The following is a 16,286-nucleotide window of genomic DNA, read 5'->3' on the forward strand; positions in this document are numbered from 1 at the left end:
AAACTCTCTTCTTTCTAGTATTCCTTCGCCAACTTACTCCTTGCGCGGAGCATATGTCCATACTTGAACATGACGAATGGAATCAAACTCAGAACTGTTCCGAACATTGCAAGGATGAGACCTGCGTACTGACTGCCCACGTTGTGGAAGAATGCGCTCGCAAAAAGTGGCGTAACAGCACCAAGGGTGTTCCTCATCAGTCCCTGACCAGCGATAGCCGAAGATGAGGTCTCGCCGTAACAGTCGGCAGTGTACGAATATGTGCTCTCGAATACGAAGAAGATACCGAATGCGATGGGTGCGAGACCGATGACGGGACCAACCCAGATCAGGTATCCGTATTGCGTGAAAGAGTAGATGAAGAGACCGACAGGGAGCCAGACAGCGCCAAACATGGCACCGTAGAGGCGATGTTCGGGAACGACGCGAACATTAGGGTCTTCCTGTAGCTGGTTGTACTTGCGCATCTGGAGGTGATGGGCGGCCCATCCGAGGAAAGTACCGACGGCGAGGGAGATGTATGGGAGGCCGCTAACACCTTCAGACCAACCACGCTTCTCGGTGAAGGTGATAGGAATGACCGAAAGGAACAGGAAGACTACTGCCCAGCAGAAGGCAATCCACAGACCGAAGGCGAATACGACGGGTTCGGTAACAAGCATGCGGATAGCCTTCACGGATGAAGCCTTAAGCATGGACTTGACGTCGGGAGTGTAGATATCATCTTCTGCGACATAGCGGTCGTCCCCAGTCGCCTTTTGCAGCTGCTTGGCTCGCTTGTGTAGCTTAGCACCGCCACGAGTTTCGGGGAAGGCGACGAAGATGAGAATCAAGAGAGGAATGTTGGCGAGACCCTGAATACCTTCAACCCATCGCCAGCCGAGCGATTGGTCGATGAAGCCGGCGTAGATGGGGGCGGCGACAGTACCGAAGATGGCGACGAAGGCGAACATGGCCATCGGGCGACCACGCTTGTGAGGCTCGTACATGTCGTCGAAGGTTCCACCGACGAGAATGGTGCCGACACAACCGAAGAGACCGAGTAGTAGACGGAGGCCGATGATTGTGGAGATGTTCTTTGCGAGCGCGAGACCGATGAATATGAGCGAGAAGCAAAGGAAAGCACTGGCGTATACGATCTTGCGGCCGACAAGCTCACAGAAGGGAGCTAGCACCATGGGCGCGATGGCACAAGCGATGTTGAAAGTAAACAATCCAAGCTGGCCATAGATTTCGTCAACGCCGAATTCCTCACACATCCTTCCGATTCCTGAACTGTATGCCGTTGTCGCGAGACCGATGAAAAGCGTCATCAAGTTCAGCAATGTGGTAATACTGCGCTTGTACCAAGGATTCCAGTTGAACGGATTTTCTTTGTCGCCAGTAGCAAAGCTAAGGACAATGTACTCCTTGCCTTCATGGTTGACCATCTCAGTCAGCGTAAGAGGCATGTCGATGTCGACTCTCTTGATCTCGCCGCAGGCTGGGTCGATGTCTTCAACATCATCAGTGAGATGCTTGCCGCCCGCAATCCTTCCAATCATGAGTTCACCCTTCTCGTTGCGCAGTATCTCCGAGTTCATTGAAGGAGTTTCCTCCTTTCCGTTGGCTCCATTCTCTAGTTTGCTGTTCACTCTCGAGAGCAACGCGGGTGTTGAAGGACCTGTGTTGGCCGCGGTGTTTGCAGCAGTCTGGTTCGCTGTCGTGCCGGCGATAGTGGCGGCGATGGAAGCATTGCGTGGTGTGGTGATCGAGCCATTTCGAGGCGTGACAGGAGCACTCCGAGCTGCGTAGTATGAGTTCGCTCTTGACGCTGCCAGGGATGGAGGTCTCGAGGACTTGTGATTAAAGGATGGACCGTAGTACCCAGACATGTTGATCAAGATTTAAAGTGGGGAAGTCTTTGGGGAAGCAAAGAAAAGGACGCGGAGTGACGACCGTAATTAGGGACATATATGGTATTTAGGAGCGAAAGCAGATGTGTACATCCTGCTTATCAACACCGGCGAGGTACCGGCATCGTTGGCCACTAGGGGCGGTGTGGGATGGCATTCGCCCTATTCATGGCCTGACCGTAAACACCCGACAGGCTGGCACGAGAATGCTGAGCCGTGGTAAGGGGGTATCCATGTGTTTTCACATTCGACGTCATAGTGCCTGTGCATAACTGCTCAGCAGATTTGCTCGGTGCCGTCAGATAGTGTATCGGACGAGAAAAATCTGCTATCTCTAACGTGTACGGACACTATGCGCTCTAGCGTTCCAAGACTGTGAGAAGAGTTTGGTGTTGAGGCTCTGCGGAACTCCACTTAGTGGGCGGTCCGGCCGGCAGGATGGCGGCATGACGTCGTGTGTGGGTAGCCTTAAGCCAAAATTTGCACACTGCATAATACGTTTTAAGCAAGCCTAGATCTCGGGCTAATCCTCGGCAGCCGCGCGTGTCCGAGCACGCGTGCAACGGCGTTCAGTGGTCTGATCCAAAGGTTCCTCGTGTAAGACTTCAATCATATCGATCATCGTCGTATCGCTACCTCCACTATCTGCCTCACTATCCCACGCGATAGCATTGCGCGGAGGGTCGCTAGTCCTGTATAGTGTCAAACATATAGAACTGTAACACACTATGGATGTACCTTCTGCTCGTACCTGTTTCACTGCTGGGAGAATATCAACTACTGGGACGATAAGCTCTACTACCTCACACCTTCCCTATTATCTCTTTAGCATATCTCTTGGCAGGTATGGAGTTTGAAGAGTGAGACGGGATGACGTGGGACTGGGTGAAGCCGCGGACGAAACATCATGGATGGCTTGTCGAGAATTCAGGTCACATGTGGGTGAGTAGTGGTACGTTTGCATCCGCGCAGGCTAGACTTCTCGCAGTCCAATGACTACCCGTGGCCTATTGAGTCCGAGTGGCGATGCAAGGTATCGTGACCATGTCACTTTGGTTGTATGACCATGTCCCTGGTCAACGACGATCGCCGTTCTTGTAGGTGTCAAGATGATGACACTAACGCAGATCTTTTTAGTGAAGATGGTAAGCATGCCGACCACAACGGTACCGCTGTATACCCCAGGGATGTGATGGACCTGTAAGACTAGTAACATGACTAAGACCGATGAACAGGATATGAGACGACAGGACGAGCCGCAGAAAGACACGTTCGAACCTCTCACCGAATCAGCAGTGCATTCTTCACAACATTGCCGCAGGGCAAGAACAACGACAATATTTGTTTTGTCATGATGGTGCCATTGCTTTGTGTGAATTCCTGATAAACCCATGATCGTTATGAGACCGGCATCCGAATGCTGCAATGAGCCCTTTTATCGGATCATGACTGCCGATGCAGAGAAAACGCTCGAAGAACTCCACCCCAGTGCCCAATGTTCCCTTAAACCTCAGCAATCTCACGGAGACGACGGATCGTTGACCTTGTGGCGGCGGCAGCGGGAGTACTGTGGATGGCGGTTAGCACTGTTCTGTTCTGCACAGACATAGCGAGTCTTTCGACGAAGGCGTAAGACTTCGACGATGTGCGGGGAGTCTTACGAGACGGTGTAGGCTCCTCCGGCGGTGGTCTTGCGGCAGGATCGGCAGTTCCAGATACCGACGGCCTCACGCTTGACAGCGTTCTTTCCGCAGAATTGGCAGACGTAGCGGGCGTGCTGTGTGATCTATCGTGGGTGTGAGCGACTCGTTCTTCTGAGGCTGTACCGGGCTTGTCTGGGTGTGCGCACCTCCATCTTCTTGACCTGCTTACGGAGCGAGGCACCGTAACGGGTACCGTACTTTCCGGTGATGCCGACCTTCTTTGTGCCTGCAATCGCAATCAATAACTATCCATATCCAAGGGCTAAGGGGGTCGTACGCTTCGTCATTTTGGCGGTTGTATGAGTTGACGATGTAGATGGGTCAAGGTGTCGGATTCGTCGAGACTTTGCGTGGGTTGCGCGAAAATGCTAAGCGAGTGTCCACGTGATGTCGGTACCGGAACAACCACCTCCGGGCCTGCCAACACGAGAGCATAGCATTCCATTTGCTTCTCGAAGCGATATATATTGTCTTTACCGCTTTTACAATGAAGGCTAATAGCATGTTAGCATAATATAGCAGTGGTTTCTGTGCTCTGCATCTCTGCCGAATCTCGGATTCTGCTGATTCTGCCAAATCATCCCCACATCTTCACCCCAAAAGGAGCAATGTCCACTCCCACACAAAGAAATGTCAAAATGTCATATTCAGCGACCTAGAGATGGCACCCACAGAAGTCGCCTGACGTCCGCTGTAGATCTTCTCAAAGACTTCATAGCTTCGGCAGCTATACTTCCGCATCAGCTACCTAGGGCAACACGATGTCCCATTTACTCATCACAAACACAGGAGTCAACGAACGATGCGGCGCAGCTGCGCAAGATGCCCAAAGTCAGATTCTTTATGGGAAGCGCCCGGCTGCCTGGATTCCGGATCAAGATGAAACTGAAACAGCTGACAAGCAGCCCCGGGCGCCAACAGACTGCTAAAACCGGAAATACTGCGATCCTGCGCGCTTATCGTCTGGCGATCAACAAATATGTATTGCTGAGCTCTATTTTGGCGTACGGCTTCTAGGAGCAACAGCCTTTGTAGAGTTTGGGGCGCAACGGGTAGTTTGGGGCCGTGTAGGCGGTGCAAATGTCAGTCTTGGACTTGACCTGTGAAGAATGTCAAGATGGTCGAGGATGTATATATCCTGCAGCTACAGCTTACCAGAGAGTAAAGACGGTTGTTGATCGAAACATATCTGAGCCTAATTCTCCCCGTCTATCATCAATACCTTGATATCCCCTAGTCTGCACATCATGGTCATCCATTACCTCAGACATGCAACACTTATCGCTGCTCTCCTTACATTTGCCGTAGCCCAAGATGAGACCATCATACCCGATGATCTTCAATCTGGCTTCCGAACAGACGGCGACGAAGTGCAAGTCTCATTCACAGGTGATGCAGTAAATGGCTTCAAGGATGGAACGGTGTTTGAGAAAGAAGGTTAGTTCTTCATTTCGATATCAGGCTGGAAATCTTACACCTATTCAGCGGTAGCAGAAGAGCCTACATTCGCCCTTGGTGACAGCAGTGGCATCTCTTCTAGCACGCTGTACACGATCATCATGGTCGACACTACGTGTCCAGACTCTCGAAGACTCCACTACGCCCGCGCAAACTTCAAGTACAACTTCGAAATCACCAACATCAATACTACCTCTCCCGCTCTTCTTGACTACATCGCTCCGGGCTCTGTTGAAGAAAAGGGCGACAACCGGCAATATAGTTTCTTGATGTATACGAACCCCGGTAGGAAAGAAATCACGAATCTGCAATTGCCAGGAGATAATGAGGCCTTCGATGTTGCGCAATTTCAGAACGATAATGGATTGGGGGATGCTATGGCTGGGGTTGGTATGGTTGTGAAGCTTGGGGGTGAGGCCGACTGTACAGGCGGCAATGCAGAAGCGTTACCCAGTAACCTGCCTACACCGAGACCTGCGAAAAGTACAGCAGTCGAAGTATCAACGACATTGAGTCCAGAGAACGCGACTGCCAGTGTTGTGCCCACACCCGCGCCAACATCGTCAAGAAGCCTAGCGAACTCGAATACAGCGTTACTAAGCGACCTTCCTTCTTCGGCAGCAGAGTCATCGGCAACTGTCTCAACAATCGTTTTGTCCAGTGTGAATGGGACAATTTCTTCAACGGCTACTACTGCGGCAGAGCAAACGGCAAATGCTGCCCCAGTAACCATACGCTGCCAAAGATGGGGCATGGCTTCCCTATTGCCCATCGTCAGCTTCATATTTGTATAAGTAGTAGGGAAGCATGCAGCAATGGAACAACGTTGATATTAGTGTCCTTTCAGCAACCGCTTCGACGATATTCTTTTCATGAATTTACAGCGATTCTACAATGACCGACTTAGTCTCTTGACCAAGGTTTCAACACGCTCATAATATTCTTACGAATTACACTCTATGTCCGTCTCGCTTTCTGTTTTTGACTGTGAATGAGCCCCCGCCTACAGGATGACCTATCTTTCCAACTACTCCTTAACAGCCTCGGCGTAACTCTTGTCCAGCGACCCGTTCTTCTTAATCAGCTCCCCAACGACGAACGGTATGCAGTCTTTTGGACCATAGTATTTCAGATCAAACTTGTCCCATTCGCCTGCATCCCTCAAGAATTCTGGCGTGTGTCTCTGAAGTTCGCATCCACCCATGAAGAACGGCCAGCCCAGGATCGTATACACGAGTTGCATGAACCGGGCAGCCACTCTGCCTTCGGTCCTCCAAGGATTGGCCACGTGCTCACAGATCACCATCCGGCCGCCAGGCTTGAGAAGATTGTAGAGTCCCTTTATGGTTTGCTCGGGATGTGGAACACCGCAAAGCACGCGAGTGCAGCAAATCTCATCAAACACACCATCTGACGCCAATCCGCCTTTGCCACTGACATCCAGAATCCCGCTCTTATGCAATGCTGGGATTAGACTCTCAGGCTCCGCACCACAGAGCATAGCATGAAACTTGCTGCCGAAGCCCCTCTTCTCTGCGTTTTTTAGTAGTCCCGGATGCAAGTCCTCAGCTGGCTCCGCCCCATAAATAGCAGTGATAAGATCCGGGTTGAATCGCGAAAGCACTTCTCCAGATCCAGGACCTATATCAAGGACCACACCTTTGCATTGGCCCAAAAGAGAGAATGTAGGGCCTGGCATCTCGGCAGACATTGCTTGGCCATTGTTTTTCCAGAGGCGGGCGAAGCCCTTGAAACGGAGTTTAGTGAGATTGAAAAGGGTGAAAGGGCGCCAGTCGTAGAATACAACTTCAAATGCTGCCATGAAGAAATCTGAGTATGAATTAGTATGACCCCTCCGAAAGGCGGGTTTGGCACAACTCACTATATGCTGCAATGCAAAGTAGTATCGTCGGGCGAAGAAGCGTCGGGATGCGTTCGCCCAGCCATTCCGCCGATGTCATGATGCTCTTCTCTGTATATCTCAAGTATTGGTTATAGAATGCTTCAGGAGCGGATCGGCAAGTCGGAATGACCAAGGAGATTTAATGACGGAAGTAGAGGAAAGGAAGAAGAAAGAGGATCCAAGAAGGAACATGCTCAATTAGGCTCGAATGGAACGCTCGGGAACATTGGTTAGTCATGCAGTCAATTCCGTTGGTGGGTTGATACGAGCAGGGACCTGTGTGACGTCGACGCGCTAGCAGCAGAGAGAGCCGAGGCGTGGATCATCAGATTGCGCATCGTGAGCTTGTGAAACCTGCAACGATCGACACGCTGATACATCCACACACACTCGCAATGGCTGAAGGAAAGCGAACACAATTTGCGCTGATCACAGGGTGAGTATTGCTGTCTGGCGCGGCGGTAGGAGGCTTAGGATCTTCTTAGCTCTAACCGACGCGAACAGGTGCACGCCCGGCGGCATTGGACACTATCTCGCGTTAGAATTCGCCGAAAGAGGTGAGGATAGTGTTCGCCTCGACTCTTTGCGGCTGCTAAGTTGTTTGTAGGTTTCCAAGTTCTAGGGACCGTCCGCGATCCGTCCAAGTACACCTCTCCTCACCCTAAGATCACCTATCTGCCCCTCGAACTCCCGCACAAGGAATCGATACGCGAATTGCACAGACGCGTCACTGAGATTACCGGAGGCAAGCTTGACGTATTATACAACAATGCCGGACGTAACTACGTTATCCCAGCGCTGGACTACGACGAGGATGAACTCCAGGAACTCTTCCAGGTAAATGTCTTCTCAGTAATGGAGATGTGCAGAACGTTTGCCCCACTCGTGGTGGAAGCAAAGGGCGCTATCGTGCAGACGGGATCATTAGCTGGTATCATGCCCTATGTTTGGGGTGCGCCATACAATGCTGCCAAAGCAGCACTGCACGCCTACTCGGATACATTACGTGTCGAGCTCGCTCCTCTCGGCGTGCGCGTTATCAACGTCGTGACTGGCGGCGTCAAATCGAATATCGCACGAACACACCGCACTCTGCCACCGGGCTCCTACATGCAACCGCTTGCTGTCGAATACGAGCGAAGACTGGTACATAGTCAGGAGTTGGGTATGGACACGAAGCAGTACGCAAGCAGCTGCGTAAAGCAAGTGCTCGCTGGCGATGGCATCTTCTCCAAGACGAGATGGATATGGGAGGGTAAGATGAGCTGGATTGTATGGTTCGCGTGGACATATCTCCCGACTTCGGTGCTTGATTACTACTTCACCGCAACGTTCAATCTGAACAAGTTAAGGGGGACTGCAGGGCCAGATAAGAAGATTCGATGAGGAAATACAATTGCTTTGAGTGGTTGTACCCAGTCATAACAATTAAGAATAGGCGTTTGACAACACAATACGCTACAAACGAGCAGGGCGTAAATATAACCAGGCCTACATTTCTATGTCTAATGCTCACTGGACTCCAATGTCCTTCAATCGCGAAGTACAGACATGGCTGACTTCGATGTTGTTACAGTTGGCGTAGATACATACGAGTCCAAAGCTAGCGTTACCAATTTCACACGTACCAGGTCTATCTGGCCTCGCAGCTGCAGTGCGCGCTACCTACAAGCCCACTCATCGTGCAATCTTGCGTTACTCGAACAAAGTTTTTATTTGAGAGGTGTGTGTGTGTGTGAAGCAAGTAACGCATCTACCCCCAAACTCCTGGACACAATAGGCTTAGGCGAAGGCGTTGCGATCCCCCCGATCTCCACGTGCTCGCTTACTGGACGACAAAGCCCGCTAGCTGTACGTAACATTTCCAGTCCTACAACAATGTACGAGGATAGCCCACAAAATGCCTGATCAACTCGTAAACAGCCACTCGCCGCTGCTTGTGCTACCCGCTGAAATCCTTCTCATCATCTTTGAATGTTTCTTCGACGCACAGCAACCGCAAATTAGGCTGGAATATTCTGAACGCTGCTACTACAACTACTCTGAGGCTTATTCAACACTCTATGCTCTCAAATGCACATGTCGCAGCCTGCGACCCATCGCAAAGGAAGTCCTTAACACAAAGTGTGTGTGTGTGGGAATTCCGTGAGCCTATTGCAGCTTTTACAGAAGGAACTGGTTCCGAGCCTGTTCGTAGTATCCGACAAAAGGCCAAGCACATTGAGATACTTAGAGATGCAAAGTTATTTCCAAGGGATGACTATCCATGGCGGCCGCGAGAGGAGCTTGAGCAAGAATTAGATACGTGGGGTGACTGGCCCGTCGACGTAGAGACAGCTCTTGATGAAGACCCTGCTCAGTTGGAGCTTGCCTTCCTTGTTGCGAATTCACCCGATCTGCAGACCTTCATTATGGACGGTCACCACAAGGCCAGTGTTTCGAGGTATCGTAACCATTACATACTTCCGGTGTGGCTTTTTCCTATCATCCAAGTCGCCTGGCGGACGCCACTTAAAGGCATGGACGATTCATTCTACCGAAATCTGCAAACTCTCGACATAAATATGCAGTTTGATTTCGGCCCTGGCTTGACCTATCTATTCTTACTACCGACCCTCCGAACGCTTCGTCTGAGTTGTGTGGAATGTTCAGTCCCATTCCAGAACGAAGCAGATTGGCCAATTAAGAGCAGATCGTCGTCGGTTGCTTCGCTCATACTTGATGGCGCCGACATCTCTGGTACTCTAATCAGACTTCTCATTACCTCCTGCAGAAAGCTATCATGCTTTAAGTTCAAGCACGTGCGCGGGAAAGGAAGGCCTTTAAGCTGCTCGGCAGAGATCATGTCTGGTCTTGCGCAGCAGCAAGACTCGCTGCGTACTCTACATTTTGATCCAAGTATACACTTGCCAGACCGAGACGACATGACCTACACGCGTACCGATGATTTTTGGAAACTGCATGCACTAGAGAGACTCTGTACGCCGTTCTCGGCTCTCCTTGGGGAACCTCAATCAACGTACACTGGCGAAGAAAGTTGGCAGTACCCGCAAATGAGAGATGTGCTTCCACATCGACTGCAAGAGCTATCGTTAAACATAGTACCTATGATGTTATCTCAGGAGTACGATGATGGCTACCCTAGCCTCTTCTCTAGTGCCTTACCTTCAGATATGAAAGATCTCCATCTCAAACGGGTCTACGTGAGATACGACCATTTGTTACAGTCCGAACTGTTGCTCTTCGACTTTTGGGACATCAAGAAAGTCTTCCTCGAACAAGGAGTCGATTTTGACTACACTATTCGTGACTGAGCCTTAGATCCAGGTATGTGAGCATTGAATCTCAATAACCATCTCAAAATCGAGTATTCTTCTGGTGCGACGCGTCAAATACCACGGCAAAACGTCGCAAACAGGATTGATCTCTACCAAACGTCAAGTACAATCGCTGTCATTCATATTACTAACATTACCACGTACAGGATCTGTATCAGAAGACAGTCATGTTGATGTAATCACTGCAAACCTCATGAAGTATGGCCTAAAGGCTGTCGAAATGGCTCATCATTTTACGTTTCATTATTCTACAAACGATTGTCTTACATACAATGGAAAGTCAATAGTGCCCAGGGTCCTGTCTAGACTTGGCTACCCTGAAGATTGGACAAGCAGCGAGGAAGGCCGAAAGTATATGGTTACTTCCTAAGCTGTCCATCAGCCAAATAACAGCCAACAATCTCGCCCTTCTTTTGTGATACACCACAACGCAAATCATGACGTCGTGACTCAAGACCCGCACTCTTCACTAGCGGAATCCCGCTCCGACAATACCTCATCGGAAGCGAAATCATCGCAGCCCAACCCCACGATACGATGCGCCACAATTGCCTCAGGTACATGACACTTGTACCTCCGTCCGTCTTCCACCATCGCCGATGGAAAGCGCAGTACGGACCGCATGTGCATTCTACGGGCCTTCGATGCAGCACACTATCTTCACTCATCGCAGCCACCTAATCTATATAAATTGTAGATTGACCCATTAGCGCGGTTCTTGCGGATCAGGTACCTATATCAGCCGGTTGTTATTGCACGTGAGGAAAACTTGACTTGGCGATCGGTGGAACGGCGAGACGGAGTATCCACGAAGTCGGGTGCTGTAAGAATCTTTCATGTGGGGCCAAGAGTACTGCGTGGATGGTACGTGGTAGATAGCATGCAGGCGCTGAGGCGTTGAATCAGGGGCTGGGGTCACTGCTCAGCCTTTTGCTTTTGGTAGATGACTGGTATCACCATGCCAAACCTGCCAGAGCAAATTCTGAGATTTTGCTTTGCTTTCTGTGTGTTTGAACAATTTCCGTGGCTCATAGAGGTCATTACTTGCAAGTTTGATGTTAAAGTTGATGTAATTATGCCTAATGTTTTGCTATTATGCGCATGAGTACAAGGGAAGAAAACGCCCCTCCGTCTACCCAAGCACTTCTATGATAAGCAAAAATGCCATATTAAACTCCATGTGTAAATGCGTAACGCTGATATGCTTCTCCAAAAAATCTCATGCCTCATATCCGGATGCCTACCAGACTTGTGTCCCTCCTTTTGTTATTCCTTTTTCTAAAAGTCCCAAAGGGTACCAAAAGCGTGCATACCCTCCTTAGCACACCCCTGCATCATCTCATCGTTGCCCTGGCTGTTACTCGTGATGAAGATGACTTCCGCGCCGAATCTTTTCCACGTATCTCTTAGTAGCTCCATTGTATCAGGGCGTCCACCTCTCTTCTTGCTGTCCCAGAGAATCATGCGTTCAGGCTCGATGTGCTTGTGAATCAGGCCTGTGACTGTAGGACCGAAAGTGCGCTCTTGGTCGGAACCGATCCAGATGAGAAACCAGTTAGGTGATTGGATGCAAGTGGAGAGTGCAGCACCGATGCCAGTACCGGTACATATGCGAATGCCGCGCTTGAACATTGCGGAGGCGTGACCTACGCCAGCTGCCTCTATGTTAGTAGATGTAGTTGTAATAGGAGTCGGGGAGAATGCATACCAAACTTAAGCTCTCGCGTCCAAACAGTCTTCGGTGGGTTGACGACGAGGTTCTTTGTGAAGTCTCCTTGAACACCGCAGATCATGTAGTGGTGGGTGGCATCGCGTCCCTCGCTGATGATACCAAAGGCGTGGTACTCCATGATGGATGTGCGGCTGATTCGTCCTAAGAGGCCTTGCTGCATGCCACGCTCAAATTTGAGGACAGCGACCTTGGGTGAAGGGATCTCAACTTCGACTGATACCTCCCTAAGGGTAACCCATGGGATGAGGACACTTGAATGGGTCAGCAGAAGAAACCAAACAAGATGTAAGACTTCTTACAAGATAGTCATGAAGACAGCGAACCAGAGCTCCTGTGCGCTGAGTAGGCTGTGAGCGGTGGTCCTCCACTCGCCGCGCTTGATGTCGTAGGTATTGCCCATGATAACAAACACCCACGTCATCTAGAAGATATCAGTAAAAGTTCCGATGAAAGGCCATAAAAGAGATTACATACTGCGAGGCCTAGCCATCCAACAAATCGGTGGTGCTTCTCGAACACGTTGTGATAGGTGCTGACAAGGGCGTAAGTACGGTGCTACAAAGCTGGACATAGATCGGAGCAACTAACTTGCGGACCCAAGGAAAGGCACTCAACACCGAGACGATGATGAAAAAGTTGGTGATGATTCCACTCGCAATCACGGCAGGATGTTGTACGGCACGATATCGAATGATGTCGACACACTTGTAGACGAGCCAGCTAATTCTCACGTCAATACTGTTTCGATCCTGTCCAAGAAGAGTGACTCACGCAGCACCAGACAACGCGCATCCAGAATGTATGCCTCCAACATGTTGTAGGACAGATGTCGCAGCGAGCTTGACGCATACAGGTGCCCACTATTGTGACTGGTCAGCAGACTTCAGGATGAAGGGCAAGCAGGCACGTACTCCCAACCCATATATGGCGACCAAGTATAAGAAACGCATCCATAGTTCATTCCTCATCAGAATAGCACAAAGGAGATTACCCAGTACTAAAGCGCCGAGGTGTTCCTCGGCGTACTTGAAGCGACCGCAGGCGGACAAGATGATTCCCGTGAGGTTGAGCAATGTGACGAACGTGAAGAACTTTCTGTATGTGTTGAACCAAAGATCGAACAGGATCCATCGGCTGATCTTTGGCTTTTGAGGTTTCTCCCCAGCTGGCTTCTTCACGGTGGTGTCTAGTTCAGCGGCATCGGTAGGTTTTCGTCCTGATGGCAGAGACAATGACAGTTCCGGTACACTCGTGCATGGTGTTATGCCTTGGTGGACGGGAGAAGCGGGCAGTAACGATGTAACAATGTGTATCGGCCTTTTTTGCTCCATGTACACGAAGCCTGGTGCCGTCAACTCCAACGTACTATCGTACATGCCCTTTTCCGCATCGTCGAGCGAGTCAGCGCTGTTGCCGCCAGTAAGGGCGGTTCTCGATGTGGTTGACATGTCGTTGATAGGCGATAACTGCACCAGGGTCCAGAGATGTAGGCGCGAAAGACGGGAAGGCAGGGGTGATGGACGGGTGACTTCCGCAGAGGGTTGATAAACGATGTACGAGGGTTCAGCAAAGAAAGATTGGTAATGAGCACAGGCTAGATTAGGAGCTCTCAAGAAGTACTTATTGAGGACACGGCCATGAGGCGCACTGTCGTGTCATCTGGGTCATCAATTCCTGCAACGACACCATCCCACAATTCATCTCTGGAGCATACGGTACCAATGTCCGTAAGCATCGAAGCCAGCGGAGCCTGATGATGGCTCATTGTCCCATACCAGCTTCCGCCGGTCCCGTCCAGACAGGTCTCAGGGCAAACCAAGTGGTAGTCGGCACATCCGCTCCGTGCTCAGCTCGTAAAGGATTCCCCGTGGGGAGCGTAGGAAACCTGGGTCGGCCTATGTCGGTAGTTTCTGCCCAACATTGGGTCAGCGAGACATCCCCACAGCCTCGATATCGATCTGGAGACACTTCTCGGCCGCGACGACGTCGTCATAATGCATCTGATATTACGGTTGTACAGATATGTCGGCAGGCTACGATCACGCGACTTGGTCGGGATATTGCAAGAATATACTACGAGGTCAATGCGGTGTTTTGGTGTGACGCCTGGAAGTGACCTTTGGGGAAAAAGACAGGGATATAGAAAGAAGCAATAATGTGGAAGCGCAATATCATTCGACTGCATCCGGTTGCATTAGCGAGGACGCGATAACGTCAGACGTGCCGAGGCGTCCATCGCGAAGTCACCCAATCTACCTAGGCTTAATCTCTAGTTCTTCACGTACAGATCGACGTATTCGTCGATGTCCATGTTATCGAGCGTCTTGCTGTCTTGCGCCAATGCGACAAGCTTGTCAACGTGTTGCGACGGGTAGTGCGGGCCGAGATGCCTCTTGTACTTGGCGAGGATTTCAGGCTTTGCTTCTTCACGTCGCAACCGGTGGCCAAGAGGAGCCTCAACAACCTCTTCTTCCAGCACGGTTCCATCCTTGAGTGTTACGGTCAGCGCGTTGGAGATGGTGCGCTTCTCAGGGTCGTGGTAGTCCTTGGTGAATTGCGGGTCCTCCACACAGCTAATGCGCTGTCGGAGAGACTCGACGAGTTCCGATGTAGCGGCTTCACTATCATCTGGGTAGTCAGTGGCTTCAAGGCGGTTGAACACAAACATGGTGGAGACCATGTACTACCATGATGTCAGCACGAGCAGGCAACTACGGTGGGTGAGACTTACTTGAACGCAGTGATCGCGGTCAGCAAAGTTCTCCATAGGCTTGAATTGCTTATCGATGATGCGAATGCAGGCCTCGTGGGTACGGTTCACGACACCCTCGATGTCTTTGGCGCTCTTGCCCATTGCGGCCAACTTCTTGTTGAGGCGTTGCGCAGCTTCGACGGCGGTCTGGGAGTGGAACTCAGCTGAACTCGATTAGCATATACGGCGGATCAAGATTGGCTTAAAGGGGCATTATTACCCGGATAAGAGACCTTGAAGAGAACGTTCTCCATGACATAGCTGCCATAACCTCTCTGGAACTGGAAGGGCTTGCCGCCAAAGTTGACGTCGTAGAAGCCCCAAGTAGGCGCTGAGAGAACAGTGGGAAGACCCTGCTCGCCCTTCATAACCTTCAGCACGAGGTTGACGGCCGTCTGGCAAGCATCACCAGCAGCCCAGGACTTGCGCGACATGGTGTTGGGCGAGTGCCTGTAGGTACGCATGGATTGGCCATCAACGAAGGCTTGCGAGATGGCGTCACGTGTCTGAGCCTCACTGAGGCCCATCATCTTGGACACGACAGCTGTGGAAGCCAGCTTGACCAGAATGACGTGGTCCAGACCGACTTTGTTGAACGAGTTCTCTAGAGCCATGCAGCCCTGGATCTCGTGTGCCCTGATCATTGCCTCAAGGACATCTCTGACCTTGAAGATCTTGCCATTGCCGAGATTGCCTCCAGCCTTGTTTGTTCGTGTGATCCAGTCGGCAGTTGCGAGGATCGCCCCCAGGTTGTCTGAGGGGTGGCCCCACTCGGCAGCGAGCCAGCAGTCATTGAAGTCGAGCCATCGGATCATGGCGCCAATGTTGAAGGCACCGTTGACGGGGTCCATCTGATAGTTGGTACCAGGTACCTTGCAGCCATTGGGTACGGTCGTGCCTTCCACAACAGGACCGAGGATCTTCCTGCACTGCTCGAAGCGCAGCCCCTCCAGACCGCAGCCAAGCGTGTCAACGAAGACCCAGCGGGCGGTATCGAACTATATGAAGCTTGATTAGCCGCGAGACTCTCTGAAGGGCAAAGTAATCCTACCGCAAGCTCCGAGTCGACTGGGGTGTTGTGGATATAGCTGGCCATGTCCTTGATCTCAGGGTCGTACTCGCGCTTGCTCAGCGTCTGTGGCACGGAGCTCTTGAGGGACGCCATGGTGGAGAAGGACGATGCAGCTGCTGTTCGCGATGTGATTGGGTTCGAGGGAGCAGTTCGCAGAGCAATTGGCCTTATAGCTCTCGTTACAACGTTGGACCGTGATCGAAGGTTTCGTGAAGCGGTACTGCACAGGTTGCGACTGAAGGCCGACATGTTGATTAGCGTCTGTCGTGCCGGACGACGTCAATGCAGCTGTAGAGAAAAGGGACAGTCGTACTTCGCGCTTTTGAGGGAACTGTTGGTTTTTGAGGAAGTTCTGGGCAAACGATGAGCATCGCTCGGCTCGCAGAATTCGGGAGGATGGATAGCCCGCCTTCAACCGAGGCAGTACATATCC

General features: G+C 51.1%; 8 protein-coding genes across 8 annotated transcripts; 4 read left to right on the forward strand and 4 right to left on the reverse strand.

Moving 5' to 3' along the window:
* Nucleotides 1-14: 14 nt before the first annotated feature.
* Nucleotides 15-1,874, reverse strand: GT037_005647 (fructose facilitator; the record flags this gene model as incomplete). Its single annotated transcript, XM_038930694.1, has 1 exon — nucleotides 15-1,874. The coding sequence occupies one exon, from the start codon at nucleotides 1,872-1,874 to the stop codon at nucleotides 15-17; it is 1,860 nt and encodes a 619-aa protein (XP_038786383.1).
* Nucleotides 1,875-1,978: 104 nt separating this feature from the next.
* On the forward strand, nucleotides 1,979-2,167 carry GT037_005648 (uncharacterized protein; the record flags this gene model as incomplete). Its single annotated transcript, XM_038930695.1, has 1 exon — nucleotides 1,979-2,167. The coding sequence occupies one exon, from the start codon at nucleotides 1,979-1,981 to the stop codon at nucleotides 2,165-2,167; it is 189 nt and encodes a 62-aa protein (XP_038786384.1).
* A 1,231-nt stretch (nucleotides 2,168-3,398) lies between these two features.
* Nucleotides 3,399-3,885, reverse strand: GT037_005649 (ribosomal protein l37ae; the record flags this gene model as incomplete). Its single annotated transcript, XM_038930696.1, has 4 exons — nucleotides 3,399-3,462; nucleotides 3,557-3,681; nucleotides 3,745-3,824; nucleotides 3,876-3,885. The coding sequence occupies 4 exons, from the start codon at nucleotides 3,883-3,885 to the stop codon at nucleotides 3,399-3,401; spliced, it is 279 nt and encodes a 92-aa protein (XP_038786385.1).
* Nucleotides 3,886-4,845: 960 nt separating this feature from the next.
* GT037_005650 (uncharacterized protein) lies at nucleotides 4,846-5,850 on the forward strand (the record flags this gene model as incomplete). The annotated part of the gene is made up of 2 exons (XM_038930697.1): nucleotides 4,846-5,035; nucleotides 5,084-5,850. 2 exons carry the CDS (start codon nucleotides 4,846-4,848, stop codon nucleotides 5,848-5,850), a joined length of 957 nt encoding a protein of 318 aa, XP_038786386.1.
* A 233-nt stretch (nucleotides 5,851-6,083) lies between these two features.
* GT037_005651 (uncharacterized protein) lies at nucleotides 6,084-7,017 on the reverse strand (the record flags this gene model as incomplete). The annotated part of the gene is made up of 2 exons (XM_038930698.1): nucleotides 6,084-6,886; nucleotides 6,939-7,017. 2 exons carry the CDS (start codon nucleotides 7,015-7,017, stop codon nucleotides 6,084-6,086), a joined length of 882 nt encoding a protein of 293 aa, XP_038786387.1.
* A 337-nt stretch (nucleotides 7,018-7,354) lies between these two features.
* GT037_005652 (nad-binding protein) lies at nucleotides 7,355-8,345 on the forward strand (the record flags this gene model as incomplete). The annotated part of the gene is made up of 3 exons (XM_038930699.1): nucleotides 7,355-7,395; nucleotides 7,464-7,516; nucleotides 7,567-8,345. The coding sequence occupies 3 exons, from the start codon at nucleotides 7,355-7,357 to the stop codon at nucleotides 8,343-8,345; spliced, it is 873 nt and encodes a 290-aa protein (XP_038786388.1).
* Nucleotides 8,346-9,022: 677 nt separating this feature from the next.
* On the forward strand, nucleotides 9,023-10,273 carry GT037_005653 (uncharacterized protein; the record flags this gene model as incomplete). Its single annotated transcript, XM_038930700.1, has 1 exon — nucleotides 9,023-10,273. The coding sequence occupies one exon, from the start codon at nucleotides 9,023-9,025 to the stop codon at nucleotides 10,271-10,273; it is 1,251 nt and encodes a 416-aa protein (XP_038786389.1).
* A 1,302-nt stretch (nucleotides 10,274-11,575) lies between these two features.
* On the reverse strand, nucleotides 11,576-15,946 carry GT037_005654 (2-methylcitrate dehydratase; the record flags this gene model as incomplete). Its single annotated transcript, XM_038930701.1, has 11 exons — nucleotides 11,576-11,952; nucleotides 12,006-12,280; nucleotides 12,329-12,450; nucleotides 12,504-12,561; nucleotides 12,618-12,749; nucleotides 12,801-12,889; nucleotides 12,941-13,676; nucleotides 14,315-14,712; nucleotides 14,761-14,945; nucleotides 15,002-15,779; nucleotides 15,833-15,946. 11 exons carry the CDS (start codon nucleotides 15,944-15,946, stop codon nucleotides 11,576-11,578), a joined length of 3,264 nt encoding a protein of 1,087 aa, XP_038786390.1.
* Nucleotides 15,947-16,286: the final 340 nt, after the last annotated feature.

The sequence above is a fragment of the Alternaria burnsii genome (genome assembly GCF_013036055.1).
Source record: "Alternaria burnsii strain CBS107.38 chromosome Unknown 732, whole genome shotgun sequence".
NCBI classification, from domain to species: Eukaryota; Fungi; Ascomycota; class Dothideomycetes; order Pleosporales; family Pleosporaceae; genus Alternaria; species Alternaria burnsii.